General features: G+C 33.8%; 1 protein-coding gene across 13 annotated transcripts in view; it reads right to left on the reverse strand.

Annotated features, from left to right (window-relative positions):
* TRAPPC8 (trafficking protein particle complex subunit 8) overlaps positions 1-19,422 on the reverse strand; it is a 67,477-nt gene that overhangs the window by 35,118 nt on the left and 12,937 nt on the right. For 6 of the 13 annotated variants that reach the window (XM_045574851.1, XM_036419813.2, XM_036419818.2 and 3 more), the window contains 9 exons: positions 14,663-14,752; positions 13,450-13,624; positions 11,699-11,852; positions 9,289-9,382; positions 8,216-8,475; positions 7,750-7,865; positions 6,891-7,041; positions 2,858-2,958; positions 1,251-1,356 (listed from right to left, as the gene is read on the reverse strand). In XM_045574851.1, coding sequence (XP_045430807.1) covers positions 1,251-1,356; positions 2,858-2,958; positions 6,891-7,041; positions 7,750-7,865; positions 8,216-8,475; positions 9,289-9,382; positions 11,699-11,852; positions 13,450-13,624; positions 14,663-14,752 — 1,247 coding nt within the window. Of the gene's footprint in view, positions 1-1,250; positions 1,357-2,857; positions 2,959-6,890; positions 7,042-7,749; positions 7,866-8,215; positions 8,476-9,288; positions 9,383-11,698; positions 11,853-13,449; positions 13,625-14,662; positions 14,753-15,138; positions 15,176-19,422 lie in introns of those variants that run through there. The other 7 variants (XM_036419814.2, XM_036419819.2, XM_045574853.1 and 4 more) reach the window with 6 other exon arrangements.

The following is a 19,422-nucleotide window of genomic DNA, read 5'->3' on the forward strand; positions in this document are numbered from 1 at the left end:
GGGATTTTTTTTTTTTAAAGGAGAAGTATAATGTTTGGATATAAAAAAAACATATTTAAGAAGTTAACCACTCCCCACCCCCACCCCCAATTGTGTAACTGAGAGGTAAGAGAACATCTCAACTAGTTTCAAAACCTTGAGCAAATGAGGAGCTACCTGGTTATGAAAATTTAAGATCACAATCAATAAGGTAAGCAAGTTTATGTGGTTACTCACTGATATGTCAACTTAAAGACAGGTCTAAAAGGTAGTTGGCCACACAAATCTAAAACTCAAGAAGACAGGGCTGGAGACAGATTTGAGAGTGAAAATCCTGCCTATGAACAAATTACCCCCAAAATATGTAGAGTGAAAAGTACAGAATGGTCCAAAAAGTAAAATTATAGTGTAGAGCCCTGGCCGGGTGGCTCAGTTGATTGCAGCATCATCCCATATACCAGGTGACTGGTTCAATCCCCAGTAGGTGAACAATTGATGGACGGTTCTCTCTCACAATGATGTTTCTCTCCCTCTCTTTCTTACTCTCTCCCTCCCTCTTACTTCTTCTCTCTCTAAAAATCAATAAAACATATCCTCAGGTGATAATAAAGAAATAAGTAAAATAAATAAATAAAGCCATAGTGTACATTACATCAAAATTTAAGGAACAAAGGAGGTGTTTGATTTTGTTCTGTTCTTAAGCACGTTCATCTAAAAAATGTGTCTTTAACCATACTTTTAAAGAAATCACTATCATTCTTTACAAGTCTGTAGGCAATGCAACTTAATAATGTTATAAATCTTTAATGGCAACTATAAATGGATTACTTTTTCTCTTTTGAAATATTCATATAGATTTTTTTAATGCTTATGGTGATGTTTTTAAAGGTCATACTACTAAAATAAGATTAAATATTCCTGAGTGATCACTCTTGTAAGTATCAATTTTACATGGGGAATGGCGCACACACTTGTTAAATTGTTGTTATGCATGGGTCACAACCTAATTCACAGAAGATGTACAACACGTTTGTGGTTAATAATGATGTAGACTTACATCTATAAATAAAATCAGTCTACAAAATATTGCATATAAAATTTATTCAAATAACTAAAATAGCCATGTTATAAATTCCCAGAGAGAGATTCCCCTCTAATTGTTGTGTGCACCCTCAAAAAAAAAAAAAAAAAAAAAAGAAAAAAAAGAAGGGGGGGACTTTCTAAAAATTATAAAATAACACTAATTAAAACAAATACTACAGTTTCAGTACCTCACTGGTTAGCCGTATTAGAAGAGCTGCAGCCTCTGAATATTTGCTTTGGCTTTTTAAGATTTCAGCGCTAAGTAATACACATCTTTCAGCCAATACCATATTCCTAAAAAAAAAAGAAAGAAAGAAAGATATAATTAGCACTACATTATCTTTATACATCAGAGTAACTATGTGTTCAACAAAAGTTTCCAATTCTAGTTTTCAAGCAAAAAGAAATCCATGTCCTTGTTTTCCACTTAACAAAAAAGTTAAAAAATAAACACTCCTAAGAATTCTCATAACTATTCAAAGCTTTTCGTCATATGATTTTGTGGTAAAAATACTAAGTAAAGTCACAATTCAGGTGTGCAAAAAGCTAGGATTTATCTGGTATCTGTACACCGGCAGCTATTTAACAAATAAAACTTGCTCTGGACAGAAATGAACCCAAACTTCTCACTCTTCATTCTGGCTCCTTTGCTACCTCACTCTGCCAGCTCTTTTTCACAGTCTCCTTCAACCCTTCCTCTCACAGAAAGCTGTATCTCCTGCCAGAATCTCAAAATCCATCTCAAATAGATTACATAAGGTATGATAGGTAAAATTCAGTATGGACTCCACCACTTACTAGCTGTGTGCCCTTGGGCAAGTGAAACTCTTAAGTTTCAGTCTTCTCATCCGTGAAGTACAGATAATAATAATACCATTTTATAGGCTTCAGATTAAATGAGCATGTAAACTATTTTGGCATAGTAGCAAATGCTGAACACTCAATAAATGTCAATTATTATTATTAGTATTGTGCTGTAATTATAATACCGTAACTAGTACTTATACTTCAACAACATTATAAGACAACCCATGCATGCTACATAGAAAAGTCAGATTAATCTTCCTGAAAAACAGCTTTTATCATGTCAAGGCTGTCCTCAAATATTCAGTAACATCCATTTACTACTACTTAATTCTCACCTTCAACCTAAGTAAGAGAGGGATGAGGCTCCCCACACTGATTTCTCTCACGCCATCTTTCCACAGGCAGCACCCAATGCTTCTCTTCTCTGAAACCCCTGCCCTCGCCACAGCTCTACTCCCTTTCTCTCGGTAGGCAGCACCCAAATCACCGTTCCCAACAATCACAGTTTCTGACTTGTCTATACGTCCATCAAATCCAACCACCTTTCTTTCAAGGCATTCCCCAAACATGCCATGAAGCGCCCTGCCTTCTTCTGGACCAGCTCATTGTCCCATTAAAGCAATGAGTTCCAACAGTTCTTACCATGTGTACAAACATTTCTCATTTCCGTCCCTGGACTATTATTTGCTTGTGTGTTGCCTATTTAACAATGAAAGTTCAAAATGGCTAACTCCTGATTTAATAGTGGTTAAGGTGAGATGTTCCCATAATATAAATCACCCTCAATATAACATGTAACCTCAACATTACATATAACAAGTTCCTACCTAAGCACAAATCCAAATAAAATAGGAAACGCTAGTTTTAGATTACATCTTGTCTCTGACTATATTAACTTTCATAGAAACACAGAACCACTCATCTTCAGTAACAATGTAAATGCCAACTTCCTTCTAGCTGGAAAGAACATAAATATTTAGTCACTTACTTGCAGATATCCCGGTATGTCTGGATGGCTGTGTCCATGTAATGTGCGGGGTATGGCCTCGCTGCCCCTTGCTGAAGAAAAGCTGACACTGCTGCCATTTCCTGGAGGAGAAGACATTATTTACACTATTTCAAAATGCTTGTGGCTCAGCACTCAGGAAGCTTGAAAACTGGAATGAAATTTGATTTTTTATACATGTACATGCACAAATTTTATAGCCTAACACTGACTTGGAAAATATACTTGAAGCTTTTAAATTTTAAATTCTCTAGTCAAATGCCAAAGTCTGTTATTCAATATTTAAATGAGATTTGGGGGGAAAGAAGAAGAAATGAGATTCTGAAGAAGACTCAGTGAACGCTTTTGAGTGAGGGCGTATATACCTATCACGTGAGTCTAGCTGAAGGTTTCAGCTACCATCTCCTCCCTATTATTCCCCTTTTCTAAGTAGAGAACAGACCAATGATAGGAGCATACAGAGACAAAATAAAATACATCTCTTTCCAATTATTGGCATCAAAATATGAAGAACAGAGTTCACAACAGCTTGCACTATATATATTTTCAATTATTTTCACTCTAGTTTATATCCTTACCCTAACAAAAGGTACAAGGACCATTTCTAAGATGTATGTTACTGTCAGTTTTCCAATTATTTCATTTTCAAAGCCCATTTTCTTGTTAATGTCTATAACTGTAGTTCATTAATTCAAATAATATTTAATGGTGCTAAAAGACTAAGAAATAAAGATTAAAATACAGGTTTTGTTTTCTTAGAATATCCTACTATGTCCAAAATTGCTTTAATCCTCACCTAAGGATATGTTTCCATGGCTTTTTAGAGAGGAAGGGAGAAATAGAAGAAGGCGGGAAGGTGTGAAGGAGAAAAGGTAGGGAGGGAGAGAAACATCCACGTAAGAAAGGAACATCTATCAGCTGCCTCCTGTACACTCCCCGCCTGAGGATGGAGCCCACCACCTTTTGGTATACAGGACGATGCTCCAACCAACGGAGCCTCCTGGCCAGGACTTAATAAAAACTTAACTAGAAATACATGAAATTTTCATAAGTTAAAAAGGAAAAAATAATAATGCCAATCTACTTTTAGGATATATTCCTCTGCAACATTTTCTAAAACATACACAAAAATAAATTAATTACCTAGAAACTGGGATGTGATTAAAGCTGTTAACCTCACAGACTAGGATTTCCATGACAATATGAACTGTATGTTTCAAAGTACCTCTGTATCCTTAGCACCCGGAAGTGCCTGCTCCAAAATTTAGTTAATAAACCAAATAAAACTGTCATAATCATGTGACAAAAAATCTACAACTCTGCCGAAACCGGTGTGGCTCAGTGGATAGAGCGTCGGTCTGCGGACTGCAAGGTCCCAGGTTCAATTCCGGTCAAGAGCAGGTACCTTGGCTGCGGGCACATTCCCGGTGGGGGTATGCAGGGGGGCGGCTGGTTTCTGGCTCGCTCGCTCTCTCTCTCTCTCTCTCTCTCTCTTCCTCTCTGTAAAAAAATCAATAAAATATGTATTTTTTTAAAAATCTACAACTCTGAAACATTTTAACTAGTTTATATATTAATATAAATAATGAATTTACACAGTTCTATGCTGCATAAAAATATCAAATATATTAACTATGTAGGATAATACTAAATTTTACAAAAATACATACTTGCTATTCGTGTTTTTGCCTGCGTTCCAGTTACAGAGACACATGTTTTAGGAGGACTGTCCCAACATTATTTTCCCCCAATGCCCATTACTTTTAGGGCAGTACAAGGATTTTTACACATGCATACATTATGTATAGCCGGTAGGCCTTTATTTCCCAGTGCTGAACTACTTTCTCTTACATAGCTACTATTATATCGTCATCCAAATGGCTTAAATGCAGTATTTATCATACTACAGATAAAAAATGGAAAAACTTCAGTGCCATAAAATCGTAAATGTTTGCCATCTCAGATGATTTTACCTCCAAACAAACATTAATTTTGCAGGAATATTATGTAAAATTTAATAACTGTAAATTTAAACCTATGTTGTAAGATATTAATGAAATGACATTCAGTATGTGTGATTTCATTATTAGCTTACATTAGATGATTGTAATAGAAAAAACAGAGAATGTCTAACCAAGAACAGTTCATATCATTTTTTAAAACACTTGAACATGAAAATTTTCTATTCCTGAACAAGTTGGTCAAAAAGTTAGTTGACTTTTTCAATTAAAATATTACAGAAATAAGAGGAAAGAGTGATATAATTTTGCTATTTTAGCTTCACATTTTTAAATTACCCATTTTAATTTTATATATACATAGCATTTAAAAAATAGAAGCAATTAGCCAAAACCAGTTTGGCTCAGTGGTAGAGCATCGGTCTGCGGACTGAAAGGTTCCAAGTTCGATTCCGGTCAAGGGCATGAACTTTGGTTGCGGGCACATCCCCATAGGGGGTGTGCAAGAGGCAGCTGGTCTATGTTTCTCTCTCATTGACGCTTCTAGCTCTCTATCTCTCTCCCTTCCTCCTCTCTGTAAAATATCAATAAAATATGTATTTTTTTTTAAATAGAAGCAATTAAAAAAGTGTCTACATGATAATGACCCAATGGAGTATTTTGAGTTCTTATACAGTTTGTTCTTCACACTTTTGTTTGTAAGCTTACATGTTTTATTTTTTTTAATTAATATATTTTATTGATTTTGTACAGAGAGGAAGGGAGAGAGATAGAGAGCTAGAAACATCGATGAGAGTCATCGATCAGCTGCCTCTTGCACATCCCCCACTGGGGATATGCTGGGGATATGCCTGCAACCAAGGTACATGCCCTTGACCAGAATCGAACCCTGGTCCCTTCATTCCCCAAGCCGATGCTCTATCCATTGAGCCAAACCAGTTTCGGCTGTAAGCTTACATGTTTTAAAGAAGATTATGTAGAAAGTAACAATACTAATTTTACTCTTTTCTAGGCACAGGAAGCAAATTTATATATATATATATATATATATATATATATATATATATATATATATATATATATATAAATAAAACAACTTTTCAAAAATACTAAAAGGTGATAAAAAGTATAGAAAATTCTTTCTAAAACACCTAAGTTTACACACCAATTACTGACATTGTACCATAGATGGTACAATGCTGACAACTTATTACATACAAGGAGATATGCTAAACACGTTACATGCCTTATACCAGTGTTTTTCAACCTTTTTTGGGCAAAGGCACACTTGTTTCATGAAAAAAATCACGAGGCACACCACCATTAGAAAATGTTAAAAAATTTAAATCTGTGCCTATATTGACTATATATAAAGTAATTCTCTTGAATAGGAATCAAATAAACACAAAGAAAGTATTTTATAATTACTTTATTATGAAATATTAAGTAAACAAAATAGTGAAAAATTATAAAATTCTTGTCTTGTCTGCACCTACGGCACACCAGGCAACATCTCTGGAACAGCGGTTGAAAAACGCTGCCTTATACCGTATTGAATCCTGTGCCATTAGGATTCATATTTTATAGACAAGAAAACCGAAGCTTATAAACACTTAGTAATTTTCGTAAAGAACAGTCTGTCTCACATCAAAGTACATGTTCTTAACCAATTTATAGCCTTACATCAGGAAAATAAAACATTTCAAGCAATTTTAAAAGACTATTCAAGAAGTACAAAAAAAAAGCACATCTTCAAAAAAAAAAAAAAGTAAACTTTACACTTTGAATATTGTAACTGAAATTGGAATCGAATTTTGAAAACATACAGAAAAATTAGATGTTAATCAAAACTAAGAAATCAATCTTTACATACTACCATGTTTAAAAGCACTAGCTTGAGGAAAATCCATCAATTCAGCTAAACTAATTCAAAACCTAGTATAAAGCATTGTGTGCTCTTTGAACACAACTTCATCCCTAGGTACTTTGTCTGCCGTTTCATCAGCAGAAATGTCTACGTCTTAAGGTAGCCGAGATAAATTACATAGAATACCAACCAAGGCACCAGCTGCATAAAGCATGGCTTGATCATTAAGAAAATCCTTCTTTGCAGTATGATAGCAACTGTAAGCCAGATCATAATGCTGCACCAAGAAACATAAGTCAGCCATTTTCCTAATTTGAAGCTCTGGTGCTTCTGGTGGATACCTGAAAATACAAAATATGGATAGAAAGTATTTTGTGATTTATGACCCATATACCACTACGTATTATCAAATATTTAACAGCTGCTTAACTGCCCAGAACATTGTGAAAACCAATCATGTTTTACAAAAATCCTATCTCCAAGGAAAGAATGTCATGTTTCAAAGATATCTGGAACTATAGTTATATCTATATTTAAATAATATATACCCCTATAGAGAGAACTTCTCAACAATAAGCAAGCAATTTCTCCATAGTCAAATTATGAAGGAAATAGTAATTCCAGTTTTACATACAACCAGGAAAAAAAATTAAATCCAAAACATGCTTTTACTTTACCTGAAAACAGTATCTTATATTAAGTAAAATTTTCTAAGTACAGGCTGTCTTAGAATCACAAGATCACAATATGTTAACATAGGAGAATCATTAATGAACACCTCATCTTACAGCATCTTTTTACAAACAGAAAACAGAAGCAACGTAAAGTGTCTCCCAGTTATCTTCTTTATTTTTAGACATCCAATTACTTAAAAGTGTTTTTTTAGTTAATGAATTTACCTATAGTCACTGTTCTTACCTACTTGAATTTGACCAATGTGAAAATAAGAAAGTAAAAAATAGTCATTTTTTTACAGGCTATCATCTAGTCAAACATAGTAAGATTAAACATGGTAGGGGGAAAGGGGAGGAATATATTATTTGACTCACAGCAATCCAGATGTATTTTTCAGTTCATTTATGCTCTTTTCTGGAACTTTACTGCCACTAAACCATTTCTTAGTTGCAGAAAATAGAGACCGACTCAAACCTTTTCTTGATATAAGCTAAGAGAAAAGATTAAATACATTGACAAATATGAGAATTTAATATTTTTATTTTATATACAAAAGAAAAAACTCTAAAGTAAAAAGCTTTTATAGTGAGCAAATATTTATTTTTAACAACACTGATTTTTCTTTAAACTGTTGAATATGCTGAAAAAACCCTAGTGAAAATGATTTAACAGAATTTCATTAGGGACAGTAATGGTACTAAAAACTAATATTGGTTTTTCCTTAAAACAAACAAACAAACAAACACCATTTTAAATACTTTAAAAAACTTATCCTATTATATTCTCGTGTACTATGTACTGAAAAATTTTAAATATTAATCGAAAAAAATAAAATCTTACCTGATCATTTAACTGCCGAATTGTTTTCTCTATATGTGGCAAAAGGCCCCGAAATGTGAATTCTTGTACAAACTGTCGAATTCTATCATGATCAGTAAGGGTTAGGCATGCACCATGAATAATTCCAGGATTTGCTTTCTTTGTTTCATGTAACGATGATGCAGATTTTACATGATCTGGGCCATCAATGTTGTTCGAAGGGTCACTGGATGCGTCCAATTGAAGTGGGTGGGCTCTGAAGTTATTTGGTAAGCCATCTGCTGAAAAACAGACCTTTCTTTTACTCCCAGTACGTAACAATATTACTGTCATACTGCTAAAGCAAAACAGGATGTTGGAATCCTTTATTTTCCTGTATATCTTAGACATCTATGGTGCAATAACATTAATATTTTCCCCTTTAAAGTTATAAGGCTTGGGTTATTACTTGTTACACATAATAGAAATTTTTAAGGTCATGTAAATAAGTCAAGAAAAATACAGTTTTGCCGAGACCAGTTTGGCTCAGTGGATAGAGCGTCAGCCTGTGGACCGAAAGGTCCCAGGTTCGATTCCGGTCAAGGGCGCACATCCCCGGTGGGGGGTGTGCAGGAGGCAGCTGGTCAATGTATCTCTCTCATCGATGTTTCTGACTATCTCTCTCCCTTCCTCTCTGTGAAAAATCAATAAAATATATTTTTTTAAAAATACAGTATTTAGATATAATTAAATAGTTTCAAAGTGCAAAATTAAGCAGTAAGAAATATTATAATAAAAAATTGTAAAGCTACCCTTATTACCAAAACTATAACTTAAAATATAAAAGAAACCCTCAAAATCATGTTAATTTTGGAAATAATTCATGATACACATATTCCCCTTGCTTTCCATAGATTTTTAAGAAATGTAGTACTTATAAAATTTAAATGTCAAATAAAAACAATCTCAACAAAATCTTCAGAAGAAAAGCTAACCTGTAGATTATCTTTATTATGAATATTTCCCCTATCTTTAATCTACAGAGTGTAGCATGTTTTGACAACAGTGCATATATTCAATTAAAAAAGAGAAATTTACAGAAAGGGTATCAAGACCTTTGACTTCGTTATCTAATCCATCCAATGAAAGCAAGTTACTATCAGAATTCTTGTTTGAAGATATAGTACAAGGGCCATCTTCATATGATTCCTATCAAAATAAGATAAAAAGCATTAGCACTTACACTTAATCATTTTAAGATAACTCTAAATCCATCAACAAATATGGCTGCTCTGCCTCATTTATTTGCTACAGCAGGACTCTTTTTTTTCCAATCCTCCAAATTCTTAACTTTTTCTATGCATCTTTATCTAGCACTCCAGTCCACACCTACTATATCCTTAAATTTCCTTTCACATTCAATCTATTACCCTGATTCTTCTGGATTCAAATGATCTGTATCCCAGTTATCTGTGTATAAGTGATGGGAACAATCCAATATAAATATCTGTATTGCATTTAAGTAAGGAACAACAGCAAAAGAAATGTACTATTAAAGTCAAGCCCGGGGAAAAGAGATGGCATGGAACCTCCTGGTCATGAACCCAGTGTTAACAGGTTGAAATGCACAATGAACGCATCAAAATGTTTTAGAAAAATATCCAATGCAATGTATTTGAACAAATACACTGTTTTCTCAATCAATGAAGAAAACTAAAAATACTCAGTAGTCAATCAGACCAGTAAGTTTGAGGTATTATTCCAAATCCTATATAAAATAGAATTTAATAAAGGGAAAGTGATCACAACAAAAAACAGTCTAAACCCTTTAAGAAAAATTTAAAAAAGACTTGGTATATTTAGCCTGGAAAAATAAAGAAGGAGACATGAACATCCTTCTCCTGTATTTTGAAAGTTGTCTTAACAGGAAATGATACAGTCCTCACAGGACAAATGAGTACAAACAAATGGAGAAAATTTTTGGTTGACCCTCACTCAAGCTGTTCAGATAGAAAGGATCACATGAAAAGATAGTGAGTAATGTAACTGAGGTCATTCATAGGTTCAAGGGAAATTAAAGCATTAGAAAACAGGGGTTAGATTCGGTAACCTTTAACTATCCTCCAATCATGGACCTCTAGGGTTATCAGCTATAGAATTGTTGATACTTCTGGTCTTGTGTTAAAAATTCTCAAATGTAACAGTCTCAATCTTAGATACTGGGCTCTAAACTGAATATTCTATTAATAAATAGTAATAAAATAAATATTATTAATTCTATTAAACTATTCCTATTCTGAGTGTGGCCTTAGGACCACTTTAAAACCGAGAGTCCCTTCAATCTAACTGGTTCTTTTTTCTCATCTTCCCCAGCATTATCTTAAAGGGCAGGAATCATCTTAATATTGCAAATACCAGTACAGAACTATATGTGGATCACAATTTCCATATATAGAGAAAAGTAGGGCAAATAAACAGATTTCTAAATATTTATAGATCAAAAGTTACATAAATTTTATAATTGATATTTTTTAAAATATCACATAAAGAGAATACAAGTTGTTAATTATACAAAATAAAAATATTTTCCATTTACTTAAGAAATCCTACTTCTAAACAAAAACCAGTCAACTCTGGATTATCTGAACTAATCTTAGGAATCTGTCATTTGACTCTTTACTGCCAAGGTGCTTTCTCAACAGTGCATTGCCCAGTGGGTGTAGCTCAGGGGACTGAGCGTAGTCCTATGCACCAAGAGGTCACATGGCACAGGTACAGGCTGCGGATCTATGCCTAACAGGAGTTGTGCAGGAGGAAGCTTATCGATGTTTCTATCTCATCAATTATTTCTCACTCTCTCTCTAATTCCTCTCTCTCTCTCTCTTTTAAAAAAAAAAAATCAATAAAAACATATTTTCTTAGAAAGTTTGACAGTGTGAAACCGTACACCAACCCATTTCAGACAACAATTAACATTAGTATGGAACTCTAGAGTAAGAAAGTAGATTAGGAAGAAGCAACACTTCCTGAAAACTCCAAGGAAAGGAGTCACAGGAAAGTTATGGAAAAAGCCCACCCACCACCCAAAAAAGTGTGAGTTCTAAAAGATGGCCATAAGAATAGCATGTTGAAAATGAAGGAAAGCAACCCCCCAGCATGTGAATAACAAAGAATGGATTATAAGCATTCAAAATGAATTAAATGTACAAATCAAAAATTCTAGCCAACTTAATTCAATTCTCAATGAGTAATTCACTTTCCATATTTTCGTGAAAAAATATCAATTAACATTGATATTATGTGCCTGAAAGGAGTAACATAGGGATTATTATTAGTTAAAAAAATAGCTTTGAACCACTGATTTAAGAGTTCACATGGTGATGAATGAAAGCTAGCCAGATTCCAAAATAAATATTATTAATTCTATTAAACTATGATATAAAAAAAAATTCTACAGATACCAGTATGGCATAAGACTGAAATAGAGCTTTTATGGTTTGCTTCATTGTTGTTTTTTACATATACCTGGTTTTGAATACTATTTTTCTGAAGATACTGACTCCAAGGATCTGGTATCTGTTCATCTGATGCTTGATTAGATGTTCGAGAATTAATTTTAAGTAAATAGCAACCCTGAGTTCCATATTTCTGTTTCATTTCTTCATAAATGGATTCAGCTCTAAATTAAAAAATGGAAAACGTTTCTAGTAAGTACGGAGCAGACTTGAGGCAATAAAAGATACTAAAATAATTTTTAAATGATGTAAAAATAATCCCCTGAAAAGACAGATCAGAAAATTAGAAAGACTCATTTTCAAATGAAAACAAAGATACTGATCTTAACTGAAATTCATCTAGCTTGGATAAACAGGGTTTCCAAGGTGTGTTCTATGGAATAAAATTGTGCAAGCTACTCCTACGTTACTCAGAGAGAGTTCTGGTGGTCCAACTAGTTTGGGGAATTACAGTTAACCGTTTCTTTGCAGCAAACCATCTCTAAGTCTTCCATTTGTTAACGTGCACTATGAATTGACAAAGAGCTGCAAACAGTACTGTAACTCAACTCTGAGGATTTCAAGAAATAAAATGTGTTTAAGTCTATCAGCCATCTGGTGCAAAAAAAAAAAAAAAATCCTGGAAAAATCTTATATATCATGTTCAAATTGCTAATAGCATGCAAATAACAAGCCTAGCACACAATGAAACCATAGTACCTACTATAAAATTAAGGCTAGAAAAGTAGTTATAAATTTCTATAAACACTGATATAAGGATACATGCATGTACATATACTCAAGTACAATAAACTAAACTTCTTCTCAATTTACCAGTGATACTGCTAAACATGTGAATCACTAATATAATACCTGAACTACCACTTAAATGTCCTAGTAGATACATAGTTAACTGACAGAAACTAACCAGTTCAAGATTATTTCTATTCTTTATCCTACAGGCTACAGAGTATTTATGATTTCAAAGATTAGTAATCCTCAAAATAATTCTTTGATTTTATAGAGAAAAATTTATTAAAAAGATGGCTTGTGCTCAAAATAAGGGCAAGAAATAATTACTCAACTGCATATTATAAATGTCACTGTGACATCAGAAAAGTGAGAAACAAAAGATGTGCTACACATCTTAAACCAAGAGTCAAAGTCAACTAACTTCATAAGTAAAAATTGCTTTTAATGCTATCTTATTTTTTAAGAAATTTTTAAAGCTATGTTATTCACTTATCTGAAAGATAAAAGGACTACAGCAAATCACTAATAATAAATAGTACAGGAAACATTAAGAAATGTTCGGATGTTTCTGAGGTTGTGAAAAACATCAAGGCTAAAAATATAAAGTGACAAAAGTGAAGAGTGAAAAATGAAGTGCCTATAAGCAACAGCCAGGAAGTGAAAAGTCAGACAAAAACTGGGAAGGAAGAAAAGGAGAAAAGGGGAAATAATTTTATATAAAGTAAGAAATAACACCTTAGACCTCTAGGTGTAAAATGGCAAGCACTTGTGTACAGTGATTATGCTAACAGATATTCACAGTGAAAGAAAAGTTTGGGTAAGCATATGAAATCCAACATAAAATGATTCAGCTATTAACTAGAACTCTGAAATTTATATGGGTTTTTTAATAATAGCTATATGGGGTTTTTTACTCAATTTTTACTTTCACAGATGAAAAATATACCTAACATTTAAATAAGCCATGTTCAAATTAAAGTTGTATCATTTAAAAGAAGAAAATCTCTTAATTAAAAATGGAAAGCTTACCTCTGTTCGTCTCCTGCACTTACATCGTGTAAGAGTACATAGTATTTAAGTGTATTTGGTATAAACCACTTGGGGTAGGAATAGTCATTATTGTGCTGAATTCGATGCTGCTCTTGTGACAACTTTCCAAACTGTTCCATAGGTTCTGCTTCACTAGACGATGCTACCAGCATACCTTATAAACCATATTATTAAGGTAATTATCATTTACCACTCAATGATAAAAATATCCTATTAAAATAAACTTAGGAAGATAATTTCTCAGCCAAAAAAAATTGGTATCATAGGTTTTCACAGCAAGCACAAAATAATTTCTCCAACACGTCTATGTTATTCAAGATCTTAAATCTTAAAGATTTTTTTGTTGCCATTGTTGGGTTATTTACATATCAATATGGAAAATAAAAATGGACAATATCAAAATTGTACAACTATCAAAATATCCAATAATTCTGCTGAATCTTGCTCCTTCCCATTCCATTTCCCTGCAGTTTCATACTCTATCCTACCTCTTAACTTCCCTCTATAATCACATTTAAAAAACTAAAAAAAGACATTAACTGTCAAAGGAGGTTAATAGCTACAAAACAACTTACTAGTAGGGAATGTGCAGGAGGCACCCAATCAGTGTGTCTCACACCGATGTGTCTTTCTCTCTCTACTTATCCATTACTTTCTCTCTAAAATAATTAAAGACATATTATTTTTAAAAAGTTATTATGCATAAACCACTTGAGTTGGGGGATAAAGAAAAACAATAAGCAATCCCTCAGTATTCCTACTTTATAAACAAAAATTAATTTATTACACCAATCCCTACCTAGTATGCTACTTAACAACACGACGACGATGAAAATTGAAGCATTATCAATTTTAAGATAATCCAGCCCTAGCTGGTTTGGCTCAGTGAACAGAGCATCAGCCTGCAGAATGAAGGGTCCGGGTTGCATTATGGTCAAGGGCACATGTCTGGGTTACGAGCTCAGTCCCCATGAGGGGGCGTGCAGGAGGCAGCCATTCAATGATTCTCTCTCACCATTGACGTTTCTATCTCTTTCTCCCTTTCCCTTCCCCCTGAAATCAATAAAAATATATATTTTTTAAATCCACATTCTCTATATCCTTTCAACAATTTTGCCTTCATATAACTATTTCTGAGATTAGTAACTTTCAAAACATTTTATTTTAAGAGAACAAAAAGGTCAAAGGATACAGGCTAAATAGTGGTTCAGAAATTCATGATCTGATGCTGGCATTGACTGAAGAAAGGTCTCTCTGTAAGACTCAAACCATGGAGTAGTAGCTAAAATTAATCATAAACAAAACAGTTAAAATTTCTCAATACAATCAGTTTACAACAGACAAAATTTCAAGTCCATACTTATGTGGTTTCAAGTTAGTAATTTCTAGCAATATTTTCACCTGTGCTTTAATATACACGTAGTACGTATATACGATAAGGCCATATACACAAATACATTCATATATGAGAGTATATACAGGGGGTGTTGCAAAGAAATGTATAGACACTTTGAATAATTATAAAGGCAATATTTATTAAAATACATTTTCATTTCAAAATGTCACAGAATCAGCTGTTATGAGTGTGTATACATTTTTTGGCACACCCTATATATTTGCAAATATAAAATTTACTCCCAAACCTACATAATACCACAATTTACTTACCTATTAATGCTTTAAATATCATCTACATGAATAAAGCGATTTTAGAACTAAAGTTTTGTGTTCTTGCCACTAGTCACATTGTCATAAGTGGCTCCTTTTCATAAATGACATCATTTCAGAACACTGGCTCTCAACTGAGAGTGGCTTTACCCACCAGGAAACACTTAGCAATGTCTGGAGATGCTCTGGGCTGTCACAACTGGGAGTGAGAAGGGGTACTACTGGCACCAAGGGAAAGAGGAATGACTCAAAACACCCTACTATAAACAACAAGACAGCCCCCTTCAAAGGATTATATGGCCCAATGTCAATAGTGGCAAGGCTGACAAACACTACTTTAGCACTTAATTACTTAACTATGGCAGTAACAAAACCTCTTTCAATGGAACTTCAAAGCATATTTACTTTATAATCAAATATAAAAGATAGGTGTTTTCACTTTTTGAATACATGTACTATATATTAAGCGTTTCCTAAAATATCATATCCCTCTTTGCTCCATGCTAAGCATTTTATATTATGACTATTCTAACATTTTTTATTTGAACTTAATTATTTCACTAGGTTTAAGTAGATTGTCTAATCACAATATTTCTAAAAGGACACTCTATTCCTAGTTTCTTATGCCAATTACCAAGTCATATGTTTTTGTTTTTGTTTTGTTTTCATGTTAATCACTGAAAACAGCAAATAGATTTTCTGTTTAATACTACATTAAAAGAGTGGGAAGGCTAAAGAGAAAAAAGCTATTCAACCTGACCAAATAGCATATTTCACCTGCCCTGTTTCCCCGAAAATAAGACAGTGTCTTATATTAATTTTTTCTCCCAAAGTTGCGCTAGATCTTATTTTCAGGGGATGTCTTATCTTTCCATGTGCTAGCTCTTATTTTCGGAGGATGTCTTATTTTCGGGGAAACATGGTAATAGCATACATACAGAAACATTTAATCCCAATAAATGCCATATGAGAATAACCCATACATTATTTAGGAGGGCTATTAGTGTAATAATTTCATGTTCACTGCTATAAAAAAAAATCCCCAGAAATATTATAATCTATATGAAAAGTGGCAAAAATAATGCCTGACCCGTGATGCTCGGTAGTTGAGCATCAACCTGGGAACCAAGATTCCTGGTCAGGCCATATACCTGGGTTGGGGGCTCAATCCCTAGTAAGAGGCGTGCAGGAGGCACCCGATCGTTGATTCTCATCATTGATGTCTCTCTCTCTTTCCTCCCCCTTACTCTCTGAAATCAATAAAAATATATGCATATTTAAAAATAAAGTTAAATTTTAAAAAAGCAAGTATATACACACATGTTCTTAAGCTGAAATACTACTTTCTAAATACTGGTACAAGACACTGGATACTCACTAAGGATATGAAAAACAAAGGAAAATTTTTAAGATATATATGGCAGAAGTGGGTTTTATCTTTCAAGAAGGTCACATTCACATTGAGAGAGTAAATCTTCCCTTCAGCCTTTTATTTCCTTAAGGGGCTAATTAAGAAGTCCTCCTTCAGCCGAAACCGGTTTGGCTCAGTGGTAGAGCATCGGTCTGCGGACTGAAAGGTCCCGGGTTCGATTCCGGTTAAGGGCATGTACCTTGGTTGCGGGGTTGCGGGCACACCCCCAGTAGGGGGTATGCAAGAGGCAGCTGATCGATGTCTCTCTCTCATTGATATTTCTAACTATCTCTCTCCCTTCCTCTCTGTACAAAATCAATAAAATATATTAAGAAGTCCTCCTTCAGGGAGTGAACTGACGATTCTTGAGGAGAAGGGGATGTGGGAAGAGACTGAACATAAACTGTTCACCTATGGATGAGGACAATGGGGGGTGGGGAAAGGGCAGAGGGTGGGGTGGGGTGGGGTGGGAACCTGGTGGAGGAGAGCAATGGAGGGGAGGGAGTGGGGGGGGGGAAAGGAACATTTGTAATAATATGAACAATAAAAATTTATTAAAAAAAAGTCCTCCTTCAGTTATTTTACATGCCAATAAATCAAGGGTATTCTCCTTTTTTTTTCAAATTACATTTTTGTAGAAAGTGGAAAACCTAACAGTCTTATGTTACTGTAGAGCAACCCAAAATGTCTTCTGTTAACAAAAGACTTCAACATTTAGTGACAATTCTCTCCCTTTATGAAGTCTCTTATTCTTATTTGAGGATGAAATTACTCTGCCCATACCACTTCCTCCTCTGAGTCTTCTTTCTTTGGAATTTGAAGAGCAACCATGTTATCCTACCAGTTTCTCTGTGCAGAATGCATTCTGTCTTGGTAAGGAAGGTTAAGGAAGGCAGCAAAGGGCCAAAAAACAACATGACGGTCCAACTCCCAGCCATCCTCTTTGCTCCCTTTTCAGTGTCAGTGATTTGGGACACGAAGTTATTATATTCCCAACAAATGTCTAACAAGGGCTACAGTGGTGAATTAGACCTAGAGCAACGTGGGTCCGCATCCTACTGAAACCAAAATTATTTAAAGACCCCAAATCTGCAGGTGAAAAAGACTGAATATCCTAAATATAAGCATCACCTGTAAATCACGTATTTACCCTTCCTCATTTACGAAGCTGAAGGTGCAAGAAAACATACTGCCAAACTAAGAAATACTAACATATTACAAATATGTTGGCACTTATGACTATGCAATTTTAGATAAACAGTACTAGACATGCCAAAACTAAATGCAGGTGGAGCAAAAGTAGGTTTACAGCTGTGAGTACACAAAACACAGTTTATTCTTACAGTATTATTTATTGTTATTTTCTTTGAAATGACAGAGGATTTATTTTTTTATTTTTTAAAATATATTTAGGCCGGGACCGGTTTGGCTCAATGGATAGAGCGTCGGCTTGGGGACTGAAGGGTCCCGGGCTCGATTCCGGTCAAGGGCATGTACCTTGGTTGCAAGCATATCCCCAGTGGGGGTTGTGCAAGAGGCAGCTGATTGACGACTCTCTCTCATCGATGTTTCTAACTCTCTAGCCCTCTCCCTTCCTCTCTGTTCAAAATCAATAAAATATATTTTAAAAAAAATATATATATATATATATATATATATATTTAGAACATTACATAAGTATTCTAAACCTCATATTTAGGTGATAAAGCAGTTAATTATTATTTTCCATATGAACAACTGTAAACCTACTTTTGCCCTACCCTGTACTACTATATATTCAGAAAATATCCTAGTAAAGAAAAGGAATTAAGTAATTAAGTGTAAAATACTTAATTACATAAATGTATAGCCTCAAAATAAAGAATATTTGACATTAAACTCTATGATCAGAACATACTGATTAATAAGAGAATCTTAATATAAAAGCTACAAAAAACTGAAACCAAAATTCAAAACTTATGAGCATTTTGCAAATTATGAAAGATTTTAAATAATATTAAAAACTAAGAAATACTAACCTTATATTTTCTTTTTCTTTTTTTTTGTCTTTAAAGATCTTTTATTTTTTTTATAATTTAATATATTTTTTATTAAGTTATTATTTTTGTACATATGCCCTCCCCCCTCCCCCGAGTTTTGTGTCCATTGGTTGTACTTATATGCATGTATACAAGTCCTTCAGTTGATCTCTTGTATCTCCCCCAGATCTCCCCAGCCTCCCGCTGTAATTTGACAGTCTGCTTGTTGCTTTACTGTCTCTGTATCTATCTTTTGGTTCTTCAGTTTATAACGTTCTTTATCATCCATAAATAAGTGAGGTCATGTCTAACCTTATATTTTCACATCCATGAGAACTATTCTTTTTCATTTTTTTCCTCTCATTTTTCTATTAAGGTATTATATGTGTACATACCTTACCAATTCCCACAAGAACTATTCTTAAGGAGACTATTTCTAATTATTTTCAGAAAAATCAAAGTAGACACCACAGTGGAAGATCTTTTAAAAATAAATTGTCCTCTACTCAAACTATACTCCTTTTGGTTCTCAGTATACCAGGAAAAAATAGTCATTGCCATTTATTAACTGGATCTAACTGACCCTTGATTTTTAATTCACTTTACAAATTATTTACAGAATAAAGGTACAGGAAAAAAATAATTTTTTTTGCAGAGCTGTCCAATAAGTAGTTAGCCACTAGCAACATGTGGCTAGCAAGCACTTGAAATGTGGCTTGTCTGAATTAAGATGTGATATAGATCTTAGGCAGTACCAAAAAAGTAAAATTTCCAATTACACATAGACATAATATTTTGTATAGTCTGAATTAAGAAAAATATAGTAGTATTAAAATTAATTTCACCTGTTTTAAG

The sequence above is a fragment of the Pipistrellus kuhlii genome, unplaced genomic scaffold (genome assembly GCF_014108245.1).
Source record: "Pipistrellus kuhlii isolate mPipKuh1 unplaced genomic scaffold, mPipKuh1.p scaffold_m20_p_6, whole genome shotgun sequence".
NCBI lineage: Eukaryota > Metazoa > Chordata > Mammalia > Chiroptera > Vespertilionidae > Pipistrellus > Pipistrellus kuhlii.